Source organism: Drosophila persimilis, unplaced genomic scaffold (assembly GCF_003286085.1).
Source record: "Drosophila persimilis strain 14011-0111.01,24,50 unplaced genomic scaffold, DperRS2 tig00000000-arrow-pilon, whole genome shotgun sequence".
Classification (NCBI taxonomy): domain Eukaryota; kingdom Metazoa; phylum Arthropoda; class Insecta; order Diptera; family Drosophilidae; genus Drosophila; species Drosophila persimilis.
In genome coordinates, this window is record NW_020825288.1 from 8,836,690 (window position 1) to 8,849,566 (window position 12,877).

Genomic DNA, 12,877 nt, shown 5'->3' on the forward strand with positions numbered 1-12,877 from the left:
TCACGTAGTTCACGCACGAACCAGTTCGATTGAATCGGACTTAGTTCATATATCAATAATCGTTAATCGTGTTGGAGTGTGGAATATTTTTAAACAATAATTCTTTTGGTTTATTGATTCGCAAATATAAAATATTCTTGAATTAAAATGACGTTCTTATTTCTACTTCAGCGAGAACCGCAGCGTGAGGTCACTTTGTATCAGGATTAACAGGAATCCAGTGACTGCCGCGAAAATTGTGTTGACCAACGAGCTGTTCAGCTCCAGGAGACCCAGAGGCATCAGTTTATATTCGATTGTGGACACCTGTAGCCAGAAGGAGTTGACAACTTGCCTGAAACGCACATCAGCATACTGTAGGTCTATGCGCTGCAAGAGATCTCCAGTTTTCTTGTTCTAAATGTTGTATAACCATATAAATAGATAGTTCTTGGGGTACGGGCAGCACTTACCTCCTGCAGCATTTGACTGCTTATACGAGATACCAGTATGAGTTCCATGAAAGGCACCGCCAGGAAAACTAACTGAACAATGGCTTGATATAGATCAAAAGGCTCTTCATTGATGTAATAGTCGGCAATGGCCAGGTATTCATTGTAAAATCCCAACGTGATGCCAATCAGATTCATGACCATCGACATGACCATGGACCAGTCGGTGAACCGCAGATATCCCCTGGACCGTGACACAGTCAGGGCATACTTTATGGCCAGCTTATCCAGACTGTCGGCCAGCTCGCAGCAGCGTCGCATGCGGTAGTAGGGCTTCTGAAGCTCCATCTGCAGTGGCGTCTGCATCATGTTCACCTCCCTTACAATGCTGCGTATCCGCTTATTGATTGCGGCAATCATTAAGTTTGAAATCACCAGGCCACCAAAGAAGCAGTTGTTAACCTGATTGGATATTATCAGAGGCAGCATGGTCTTTACGGACGTCTTACTGGTCCATTCCATCTCCGGATGGGCTCGATTCTGGTAGAGTATCAATGTTACGTACACAATCAACGGACAGAGTATCATCTTAAGGGCAGCATCAAGGACTGCTCGCCACACTATCATCATCGACATGTCCAGGGCATTGGACACTCGAAAAAGTGGAACACTGTTCTGGAAACGGATAATGCTACCCGTGATACCCCACTGTGTCACATAGTTGAGCAGACAAATGCAGACATTCATGTAGCAGTATATTTTAATGGTGTCCCTGCTGCTGATGCGGCCACTTGTGAACTCTTCATACACCTGCCACACATAGTACACGGCAAAGATCAAGCCCACCAAAACGCTGTAGACAGCCACCGGTCTCGAGAATATAAACTTTTGACGTTTTACACTAAAACGACCCCAGTAAATACCGTACAGAGTATTCAGAAAAATGGTTATGGTAAGACAGGGCAGCACAATTTTACTCTGAAATTTCCAGCGGTTAAAGCGACGTGGTAGTAGCCGTTTCAAGAAGTCCGGTAATATCCATCGTGTTGTTTGTCCTTTGAGGTATTCCATTGTACTAAATTTGGGGTGGAAAAGGCTTTTTCCCGCGCCACTGATTTAATTGCCGTTTAATTACGCTTAGTCCTTATCGCTGATTCAATGATATCTATCGTAATTGCTTTGGCGAACTCAACGAAATTGGTAAAATTAGAAAGGTATTGAATCGTAAGAAGCATTGGGCTCTTACTATTTCCAGAGCTGAATGGAAGTCTCCAATTTTAAATTCAAATTCACGATATTCTGTCGTATAAACGGCGAATGAACCACTTTCAAACAATTTCTATTTGGCGCGCACCACTCGGCTCTTTTTGCTTTATTCAAATCGGTTGGGGCTCTCTTTGTTGCTCTATCTGAATCGGTAGGCAACAATGAGTGCTGTATGGGCCAGACTCATGTGCCGAGAACACGAGCAGCCATGTCCCACAACATGGGCAACGTTCTGCATACCCTAGGGTAAAGGATATGTATTATAGACTTGCGGAAATGTTTGTCATCCCAGGCTCTGATGGATGCAGAAACTAGTCAGTCTTTGTTTTAAAGGTATTTAAACGACATTTTGCAATTAATGGTCTTCCTTCAGAGACCAAGAATGAGTATCGGCATCAGGATATACAGGAAACTAATCAAATGCATGAATACGTTTAAAACATATCAATTTTTTTTAATTACGTTTTAAAAACAGTTTGGAAAATATTATCTTCATATCAAATCAACAAAGTAGGGTATGCAAAGGCTATACTCCGGCTTAAACGCAACAAGTCTTCAAGTACCAGCAACATTGTATAACCACATTACGACTGTTTTTTTTTGTTCATTTTTTTGTGTAAACCTTGTTTTATTCAAAATACAACAAATGGGAGTACCTAAAAGTAATTAACCTTGTAGAAAATTATTTTTGCAATGGGATAAAACTATGTGGGCAGAGCTAAGGGTCTTAGTTAGCCAGCATTATTCAACGGAATATCAAAATTTAGCAATCGCAATTTAGCGATTACGGTAAATTGTTTGGTTGGTTTCAATCCTTGGGGGAGAACTATTAACCCAATATAAGACAAAAGCGTATTTTAATATTCCACCAAAAATAATAAAAATTGAATAAGTTCAGCGCAGTTCAGGTGAAAGATGTCATGTTTTTCTTTAAGTTCAGATGAAATTCAATTATTTGCCGCCATTTAGCTCAAATCGTTGAACTGTTTAAATAGAGGGGGGTTAAGTGGGCTAAGTTCGATTTCTTATCGATATACGATATATTCGCGACGCATTTGAAGAAAAGAAAACATTAAATTTGGAATGTACGATAATGTGGCTGTAAAATCGTCTCCGTTGGCCTGCAATTGTTATTTCGCGTCCGCCGTGTGTGTCAGTGAATAATCAAAGATGAGATAGAATCGGGAAAACCACCAGAAAGAGCGACCAAAGCAGCAGAGAAAAGCCTCCCAAGCACCCCCTTTGCGCTGCTGCTGCTGGCAACGTCAGCGGGCGAGCGGACAAGCGGGACGAGCGGGCGTTGCTAATAATTTCTCCAGGGCGCTCCGCTGGACAAAGTGTTTTGGTTAGCGTGCGCGTATAAATAAATAGCTGAAAAAAATAGCAAATAGAAAGTGTATACCCCCACATGCCTGTGCCTGTGCCTGCGCCCCTGCCCCTGCCTGTTGTGTGCGCAATTTTCTGCGTTGAACAATAGAGAACACAAGGTGCAAAAATGTTTACCAAAAAATCGCATGCAGACGTTAAGAAGTCGACGGCCAAGCTACAGGATTGCAAAAAGGATTCAGCCTCACGCCTGCGACATCTGCGCATGATATTGGGTAAGGTCGTCTTCAGAGCCCAGAGCCCAGAAACCAGAGACCTCTGGGTCCACTGCGTTGGCGGTTCAGTGATTCGAGTGTTAATTATTTCATAATTTATTTGCATTCAAAGCAATGGCAATGGTCGGAACTGGTCGGATTTGAATTGAATGGTTGTCCGAACCTCTGCGGGCAGGTGGGTGTCGCTCGAACCATTTTTGTTCGCTCAATGACGTTCAGCCCACAGACCATAAGTGGGGCCGCCAGAGCGTTGGCCATTTCCTGTTGGGCGCAAAGCGCAAAAGAACACAAAGCACACACACATACACACACACACACACACACACACACACACACAGTTCTCTCTCTCTATCGCTCTCCACGTCTCTATGTCTTTCCATCAGGCAACATTAATGTATGCAAATAAAAAAACAACACACATGCTCCGATGCTCCGATATACTCCGCTATGTGGCAAGCGGCGGGATGTGTGAAAAACCACGTTAAATGATAAACGAACAGAGCGCACAAGAAGCTATAACCCAAACGGCAACTGCTGTCGACGAGTTCCAGTTCCAGTCGTGTAGATATAACCAATGTGCTGTGTTGTGCCCCCCTTCTAGCCATTGCCTTCTGCCTGCCGCCTCCTCCTTGACTCTGACTTTGAGTGGCTTTCTTTTTGTGTCACTGAACGAACGATTTCCAACAGGTGCCGGAGCTATTGCTCTCCGGCTGTTACTGTTGTTAGTTGCCTTTGTCCCTTGGCAAATTACACGCATTACACATTCTTCCCATTGGGCTGAGCGAGCGTACCCAATTGTTGCAGCCTATTGTTGTTGTTGCCACACAATAATCATCATCAGCCGCGCAAAGCGGCAGACATCTTCGTTTTGGCCTTCTATGAAACCGGTTTCTCAGAGGTTTCTTATTTGGCTTTTACTCTTTGTTTAGCTTTCTTCTGTTTTGCAGTGTGCTTTTGCCGATGACAGCAGCCGGCACTCCTCCCTTCTCCCGCCTCCCATCGCCCTCCTCCCTCCACAAATGATTCATACAACAACAACAACAATTGCTGGAACCCTGAACACCCATCATAACGTGTTTCTTTTTTTTAATACCTTTTTTGTTGTTGTGCATCGTCATGCGTGGTTTTCCATAGATAATTCCTTAATGGAGATATTGGCTTGGCCGCCTGGATTGGATTTGCTGCAGTGGTTGGTGGTGCCTCCCTCTAAAGCTTATCAGTGCGCCGGCAGGTGCTTCAGATTGCGGCCTTTAGGACCTGCCTGCTGTTTTGTGCCCCGGCTCTTATCGGTTATTTCTGGCGGGAACTTGGAACGGGGCGGGGGGAGACCTATAGATAAATAGAAACCTTTGATGGATTGTATTTAAGCAATATGCAATTTGTACTCGCAATCTCTCAACAACTGTCCTCGTTTTTTCTTCTTTTTTTTTTATAGATAATGTCGAGCTTGAGGAGTCCAAGTCGCTGTTCGAGACCAACTATAGTCATGTGTACTTCATACTCTACGACACCTTCATACAGGCGGAGGCGAACCTAAAGCAGAAAGGTAATTTCAACTTTAATTCTGAGGTCGTCGGCAGTGCTCCAAATACGGAGTGTCTTGTGTACCCTATCCATTGGATGGTGCCCCAAATATGGAGTGTTTTGTACCCTTTCCATTGGGTACTTTAACCTTTTTGTTTTTAATGAATGTTTTTCACATCTGTTTATATGTTTTTTAGTTAAGAGAAATCTGTACTCTTCGAAAACAAGCCTAGGGGAAAACTTATTTAAAGTCTGTTACACTAGAGCGTGCTATTTTCAAGTTTCCCCGCGAATGGCATATTTGATTTTTTTTTTTTTGAGATAATATACCAAAAACAGAAATATTTTAAAATAGCAAAGCTGACTGTTATGAATACTATAAACCTGGCTAACATAAAGCGATCAACTCTGCTTGGAATCTATCAAAGCTAGCTGCTATAAAACTGTTGAAGGTGGCCTGGCGAGTACCTAATAGTGCTGATTGCTATGAAATTACCGAAGCTGGCTGTTTTAGCTGTTTTAGGCCAGTCCCGTGTGAAATGTGCTATTCATGAAACGAAAGAGTATTCGAAAGAGTATCCAAACTTCAGTCTCAACGAAAGTACTAACCGTCTCCCCTCTCTTTTTTTGGCCCACTTAAATTCGGTTAATTTTCTGGTATCTTTACCGACGATTTATTTTCTAGCAATTAAGCAGCAAAGCAAAAAGTAAACTGCGACGACCTTAAATGGAACTGAGCTTCTTATTATGTTTGGGTTTCCATTAATCTTAATGCTTAGTCCCATTAAATAGTAGAGATAAATAGTAGCCGAAAAACATATGAGATGCAAATATTCTAAATTGTCTTCCATTCTTCTGTTCTTTTACCCCAAAATCTCTCTTACTCTCTCTCTCTCTCAATTTCTCTATATATTTTTCTCTCTGTGTTTTTTTGTAAATCCCCTAACTGGCAGAACTTCCGTTTCATATTGGTAAGTTTATGTGGTTTTTCTATTTGATACAAAATTTGATACAAAATTGAATTTGCATCCGCCCAAGATCTTGCTTTGAAAATCAGTTTTCCATACTCTCATGTGTCCATATGCCCCAATCCTCTCTCTCTGTATCTCTCTCCCTGTATTTATCTATTTATCTGCACCACATGCATCTTCTATCTTCATGTCTATGTCTCCATTGGAATGTTTAGCTAGAGCCAAAAATGGGTTCAAAAGTGTGATTTGTCATTGATTTTTAATCGAAACTTTATCTCGCAGTCCACAAGGCGCATCGCGAGGAGCTAGACGGTTCACTATGGCTTCTGGAGAAGATTCTGTGCCTGCTGCCAGAGCTGTTGGCCCGTCGCTGGCAGTGCCACTCCCTCAGCCGCATCATGGCCAAGCTGTTGCATCTGGGCAACTCCCCAAAGCTGAGAAGGGAAGGCGTCAGGTGAGTTCCACACAACACCGAATTGGTCTCCTCTAATGTGCTGCTTCTTTTCCACAGATATTTCCTGCTGTGGTACCAGACGCTGGGCGAGAACGCACCCGGCTATGTGCATGCCATGTATGCGGATCTGATACCCGGCCTAATTGTCCCTCAGAAGGGTGTGATGGGCCCCGACACGGAGTTCAGCGCCTCGGACTTTCTCACACATCCGAATATGAAGGCAGACGGGGGCATGGCCTCCGTCTTTCACGACAATGCCTTCTCACATCCCGTGCAGAGCTCAGAGCTGGTGGCATTGCTACCGCCATCCTCCAGCGAGAAGTCGGCGCCACCAGATCCCCGCGATGGACTCGAGGTGCTGCTCAATAGCATGGTCCACACGGCCGCGTGTCTGCGATGGCGCGACAATCGTGCGCAGAAGGATCATCGAGCCTTTGCCTTCCTGCTGCAGCGTTTCATGGATGTTTTTCTGCCCGTCTTCTCGCCAAATTTCGATGTCACCTGCTCGATCTACAATCCCCGCCTGGATATGCCTGTGATGCGATCAATCAACAAGAAGGACGAGGTCATGGCCTCCTGTGTGGTGGTCCTCATTAACTGGGTGTCGCGTTTCACCCACGAGCGTCTGCTCAGCCACCGACTGGACTGCACGCTCCACATCGAGGATGTGGATCATGTGCGTCTGCAGGGCTATCAGCAGGGACTGATAGTACGGGATGTCTTCTACGTGAGTCGCGAGAACATCAACTTTGTCCACGAGGTCTACCGCCAGGCGTTCCTCCTGAACTTCACCTCCAAGCCGCAGATCGAGGCCATACGCACGGCCATTGCGGTGTATCGGGACTGGATGACGGGGGAGACGCCACCGCCGTTCCTGCTGGAGCCCAACGATGATCCGCCGTCCGCCTCGACGGCAGGTGGAACCCCACGCAGCCAGCGACTGCGCACGCCCTCTTATGTGGGCGCCATAGCGAACTCCAAGGAGCAGCTGGCCGTGCGAGCCGGCAGGCAGAACGTACTGCAGGTAAGCGTCTCGAGAAGCATATCCTTGGGATCTTCCTTCAATGGGTCTCTTCTTCTTTGTAGGTGTTTGTGACGAATGCTGCCAACGTTTTCCTCGTGAACACGGCCAATCTGAACATTTGTTTCCCCGCACGATCGCGCAACTATCGATCCACGCCGCTGGAGGAGCAGACGGAGATCTGCAAGAAGGTCCTAAATGTCTATCGCACGATGGTGATGAACACGGACATGGATTCGCGGACGTGGGAACAGCTGTTGCTGGTCCTGCTGCAGGTGACGTCCGTGGTGCTGCATCAAAATCAACATCATCATGGATCGGGGATTGGGGGTGGTGCTGCTGGTGGTGGTGGTGCACCCAAGGCGGCCACTCTGGGTGGCATCTTGGGATCGGCCATCTTCCAGACGCTGATTGTCACCTGGATACGGGCCCACACCAAAGTCCCGGTGAATGTGCTGCTGTGGGAGAAGTTCCTCATTGTCCTGCAGTCGCTGACGCATCGCGAGGAGCTCATTGTCGAGTGGAACAAAACGATACAGACTTTGACGCGCGTCTTCTCGCGCTACACCTACGGCATTAGTTTGCTCGACTTGCCGCTGGATCGCGTGGCCGAGAGTCGGGCAGAGAAACGTCGCCGCATCGGCACCGTATGGCAGGGATCGGGCGGCAGCAGCAGCACTATGGCCAACGGGGGACCCGCCGCTGGCTCGGCGATCAGCAACAGCAGTCAGAGCCGTCAGCGCGAATCGCTGGCCGAGTCGAACAGCAGTCGCTCGGACGAGGCCTCGCAGGTGGCTCTGCTGCCCTCGGGGCACCACCCACGGCCCCATGGCCATCAGCACTCGCAATCGCAGGGTGGCACAGGGCACGGATCGCGACCTGTTCCCCTCACGCCGATGCTGAGCAGAAGCTATAGCGAGGGCAGCTTAGCGTCGGCGGCCAGAAACTCACGCATCCGCCGTCGACGAGCAGCCACGCCCAAGCCGAAGCCTCTGCAGCAGTCGCAGCAACTGCTGGGGGAGCATCGGATGCAGCAGTGTGGTGGAGGTGGTGGTGGAGCATCGAATGCACAGGACTTGAGGCGAGCCATGTCGCTGGACTCGCTGGCAGCGATACCCGCGAGAAAGGGAGGCGACACGGACGAGACCGATAGCTACCAGGATGGCGACAATGAGAGCGGGGCGGGGTCGCGGAGTCCATCGCCAACGGCCAGCAGTGGAATCGAAGGGGGATCCATCAAGGATGCCCAGCTGCAAATCGACGCGAGTCTGGATGATGCCAATTCCGGGAGCTATGGCAGCGGCAGTGGATCGGGCAGCATGTCCGGTCGGCGCTGCATCATCCTCGGGGGTTCAGCGGAGGGCTGGCACCCGGACTCCACTTCGATTATGTGGAAGCGCATGCTGGGCGCCCTGGGCGATGTGAATCGCATACCAAAGGCGGATCTGCACGCCCAGGTGTTCATGCATCTGCTGGAGATGACGCAGAATCTGATAAAGATCAAGCAGAACCAAGGGATATCCACGGACAACCAGAGCACGCCGCCGACTCCCACACTTGTGCCGCCGATAGGGATTGTGGCGCCCTGGTGCTATGGCTCGCTCACCCTCGATCGATCCTTCAAGAAGGGCAAGCTGTGGGCGCTGCAGTTGCTCTGCTCGCTGGCCCTCCACGGAGCCGTGGGCCGGCAGCAGTTCCCGCTGTTCTATCATGCGCTGCACCAGCTGCTGACTGGAGAGGACCGCGACCTCATCTATGCCATTCTCAAGTACTTGGAGGGTCCGCGGCTGCTCAGTTTGCTCCTGCCGGGACACACGCTGCTGCTGCTCGATCTGGTGCATGCGAGCGCCATACTCCTCACCTCCCTGGAGGTCACCCGCAGCACGCCGAGGGCCGAGGTGGCAGCCCTGCTGGGATCCCTGCTCTGCTATCCGTCCTCGCTGCTGCCGCGTCCCGTGCTGCAGCCCTCGCCACAGAAATTCGAGCTGATGGAGTGCCCCGATCTGCAGGATCACATTCTCAACATTGTTCTGCGTTGTGCGCGTCGCGAGCCCTCGTCCAAGGCCCGCTGCATAGCCCTGTCCCAGCTGGGCCAGTGGCTGCTGCAGCGCCTTTCCCAGCCCTCGACGAACTCTGCCACGGGCCGGGCAGTGCCCTTCCAGCAGGCAGTGCCGCATCCCAAGGATATCCATCCCAAAGAGTCGAAGAACTTCAATCCTCGCATAAAGGAAGTGCTCCAGGTGCTGCTCCAGGCGCTCCAGTTCAAGCATCACACCATTGCCATGGTGGCCGTCGACTCCCTGAAGCTGTGTGCCGAGCGGGGACGTCAGCTGGCGGCGATAGAGCGCGTTCCCCAGCTGATCATCACGGCGCTGTGCAAGGCCTTGGAGATCCAGAACGTTTCGAAGCCCAAGGACTCGGACAAGGTGGTCCTCACATCCCTGATGCTCTGCCTGGGGGAGTTCTGTATGGCGATACCCGCCACCCTGATGCTGGCGCCCCTCAACGAAAACGGCGACACACTGGTGCTGCAAGTGCTGCGCGTGCTCCTCCAAGTGGCGTCCGGGGCGCCGCGTCACGAGCGGGTGAAACTGACGGCCGACGATGATTTCGACATGCACATTGCCCACGACGATCTGCAGGGCGATGGACGACTGCCGGAGGCCACCTATCAAACATCGGAGACCATTCAGGCGTGCATCACGGCCATCCGGCTGTGCGCCAAGGCCGTGTCCATGCACCTGGTCACCCACATCGGTCACTTTCCCATGGGCATTGGAGCCTCGCGGCTCAGTTCGATGGTGGAGGAGCACGATGACATTGGCGGGTCGGCCCTGGGCAGCCATGTGGACAACCGACGCGACTCTGTGGATCTACCCTCGGTGGTGAGTGCCCAGAATGTGCAGCTGTTTATGCTCAACTCGGGTCTGGTGGCCAGTTTCATAGAGCTGCCGACGCTGAAGCTGCCCGGAGGCGGCATCACCGCTGGCCTAGTCACCGCCGAGAAGCAGGTGCGTGTGCTCATGCGGGATCTGAATGGGAAGGCCTGTTGGGATGCATCCATACTGTACTCTGAGCCGCGCAAGACGGAGGAGCCTACGTCGCAGCGAGCAACGCCAAAGCTCCATCACCAGCACCAGCAGCAGACGCTGGACTCGATGGCGTCCTCAATGATGGGAGTGGAGATGCAGCTACCGCGTCACACACTGCGCCATCGGCCGGCTGGAGTCTTGCCGCTGGCCAAGGACATGGCACCGGATCTGGACCAGCTGGACGACATGCTGGCCTACATCGGGCACACCAGTCCTGAGTGTGTGGCGCCCAATGTCGCCCAGCTGAATGCCCCGACCAGCAGTGCGCTGGGCAACAACCAGGAGGCACAGGCCATCTCTGTGATCCTGAACCAGCGGCTGCTCGAACAGGAATTTGTGACGCACACGGCCCGGGCGCACTCGCCAGCGTTGCGGCACGCCGGCTCCAGCTCATCGCTGCAGCATCATGGATCATCATCGGTGGACCAGCGGTCCCTCCACTCGGCCTCCGCCTCGTTTGACTCGCTGCCCACCCGCACAGAGATGCCCTTCCAGTATTGCCGGCTGCTCTTCTCGCACCTGGGACTCGCTGGCTGGGAGCGGCGTTCGCGAACGCATCTGCTGCAGAGGACGGAAAAGCTGATGCGAGAGCTTAGGAATGTGGATCTGCAGAAGTGTCGCGAGACGCACAAGATGGCCGTAATATATGTGGGCGCCGGGCAGGAGGACAAGGGCAGCATCCTGCGGAACACCAGCGGCAGCAGCACCTACGAGATGTTCGTGTCGGCTCTGGGCTGGGAGATCGATCTGGAGACGCACAATGGCTTCTTGGGGGGATTGCCGCGGCAGGGATGCGGAGCGACGGCGCCCTACTACGCCACCCCCTTCCTGGAGGTTGTCTACCATGTGGCCACCAGGATGCCCTCGGATTCATCGGAGGCGATGCTGCTAAAGACGCGTCATCTGGGCAACGATGAGGTGCACATTGTGTGGAGCGAGCACCACAGGGACTACCGGCGTGACATCCTGCCAACAGAGTTCTGCGATGTTCTCATTGTCGTATATCCCCTGAGAAACGGCCTGTTCAGGGTGACCATCAACCGGAAGCCCGAGGTGCCCTGGTTCGGTCCGCTGGCCAACGAGAGCGTTGTCAATGGCGCCTGCCTAGCCACCCTCATCCGGGCGACAGCCATCAATGCCAGTCGAACGAAGCGCGCTGCCCTGCCGCTCTACCAGCAATTGTGAGTCCATGACACAACCTTCAATCCAAGCATCCCAATGACTTGTGCTTCCTTTTTATTTGCAGTTACGAGGAGCGCAATCGTTCGCTTGACAGCGTCTCGTCGCGGTACAAGGAGAGCACTACATTTGAGGATTTCGCCAGTCGCATCTACAACCCGATGCCCTTGTCCACGCTGGGAATGCTGCGGGAATCGAATGCCAGCAGCTCGGCGGCGCCCCTGGCCTCGGCCCTACTCGATCACAATCGCGCTTCAGTAAAAGGTAGGCAAGTCGAAGACAATTTTGAGGATAATTTGATGGATAACTGGTCTGATTGCAGGTTGGGTACAGGCCTCGATTGATTCGGGGCCCATGCTGGGCATTGCCCCATCTGCCTCGGCAGGATCTACGGCGGCCATGGAAGCAGCGGCGGCCAGCAGCATGATATCCGCCTCGCCACGCGGTTCCCGCAAGCTGGGTGCACCATTCAAGAGTGTGACCAAGAAGCATTCGCTGCAACAGATTGTCATTGGGGGTGGCAGCAGCACTGCCAGCGGGGATACACCGCCCGAGAGTCCAACCATGCCGCATCGACGCTTTAAATAATATTTCTCCTATTCTTTCGATTCCCAATACTAACATTCCCCACGCCCCGCCCCACCCCACCCACAGTTCGTTCCAGGCGATGCACATGAACAGAGTCGAACAGATGCCGGAGAGTTCTGCAACAAAAGTATTGCGAAACACGTTTCCTCCTATGTTAATTATTGTAATTTATTTCTTTATTCGCTTTCCATTTAGTCTAACTAATCAATGTAATTAACTATTTATTTGTTGCTAAGCCTAATACAATGCTACTCTCTTTTCCATGCCCCTCCATTTCCAAGATCACATTGTGTTTTAAGTACTTGTGAATTTTATTTAGTTTATTAGGCTTTTAAGATATATACATATGTATCCTTTTTACGTATTTATTGATGATTTTGCTACCATGTTACGTCCACTCAAATGATTTATGAATTATGTATTTAATCGCTGCACTCAATTATGTTCATGATTTACGATTTCTTACGATTAATTTGATGTAATGTTTCATCGTTAGCTTTAAGTGCAGAATGTATGGTCTAATTGCATTTCGCTGAGCAGCTGAAGTATGCGTTTAATTCAAGGCAAACTGTTATCCAATATTACTCCTATATTCGATCATTATTGTATGTTATCTTTTACCCAATCAAAGAATTCGAAATTCGCACAAAATGCAAGAATAATCAAAAATTTCAAATCCCCTTTAAGTAGGTATAGATATAAGTCTCTTGCTCTGCTGCCCGTTTAAAGCAAACATCTACTACTAGTATT

General features: G+C 50.3%; 2 protein-coding genes across 3 annotated transcripts; one reads left to right on the forward strand and one right to left on the reverse strand.

Annotated features, from left to right (window-relative positions):
- Positions 1 to 162: 162 nt before the first annotated feature.
- LOC6588455 (putative gustatory receptor 97a) lies at positions 163 to 1,502 on the reverse strand. The gene is made up of 2 exons (XM_002012955.1): positions 453 to 1,502; positions 163 to 396 (listed from the first exon to the last, which is right to left on the reverse strand). Exons 1-2 carry the CDS (start codon positions 1,500 to 1,502, stop codon positions 163 to 165), a joined length of 1,284 nt encoding a protein of 427 aa, XP_002012991.1.
- A 1,295-nt stretch (positions 1,503 to 2,797) lies between these two features.
- Positions 2,798 to 12,418, forward strand: LOC6587886 (probable Rho GTPase-activating protein CG5521). 2 transcript variants are annotated; one of them, XM_026995299.1, is made up of 8 exons: positions 2,798 to 3,298; positions 4,734 to 4,844; positions 5,776 to 5,793; positions 6,076 to 6,247; positions 6,305 to 7,271; positions 7,334 to 11,541; positions 11,607 to 11,803; positions 11,862 to 12,418. In XM_026995299.1, exons 1-8 carry the CDS (start codon positions 3,193 to 3,195, stop codon positions 12,125 to 12,127), a joined length of 6,045 nt encoding a protein of 2,014 aa, XP_026851100.1. In that variant the 5' UTR covers positions 2,798 to 3,192; the 3' UTR covers positions 12,128 to 12,418. The 2 variants fall into 2 exon arrangements, with proteins under 2 accessions (XP_026851100.1, XP_026851101.1); XM_026995300.1 differs by lacking the exon at positions 5,776 to 5,793.
- The last annotated feature ends 459 nt before the right edge of the window (positions 12,419 to 12,877 follow it).

What these genes read in the sequence shown, in the direction of transcription:
- LOC6588455 (XM_002012955.1), bottom strand. Translation starts at nt 1,502, where the DNA reads ATGGAATACCTCAAAGGACAAACAACACGATGGATATTACCGGACTTC. An exon ending in GCAGTCAAATGCTGCAGGAG is followed by an intron (nt 397 to 452) that starts GTAAGTGCTGCC and finishes TACAACATTTAG; the next exon opens with AACAAGAAAACTGGAGATCT.
- LOC6587886 (XM_026995299.1), top strand. Translation starts at nt 3,193, where the DNA reads ATGTTTACCAAAAAATCGCATGCAGACGTTAAGAAGTCGACGGCCAAG. An exon ending in GCAGGCAGAACGTACTGCAG is followed by an intron (nt 7,272 to 7,333) that starts GTAAGCGTCTCG and finishes TCTTCTTTGTAG; the next exon opens with GTGTTTGTGACGAATGCTGC. An exon ending in CAATCGCGCTTCAGTAAAAG is followed by an intron (nt 11,804 to 11,861) that starts GTAGGCAAGTCG and finishes GTCTGATTGCAG; the next exon opens with GTTGGGTACAGGCCTCGATT.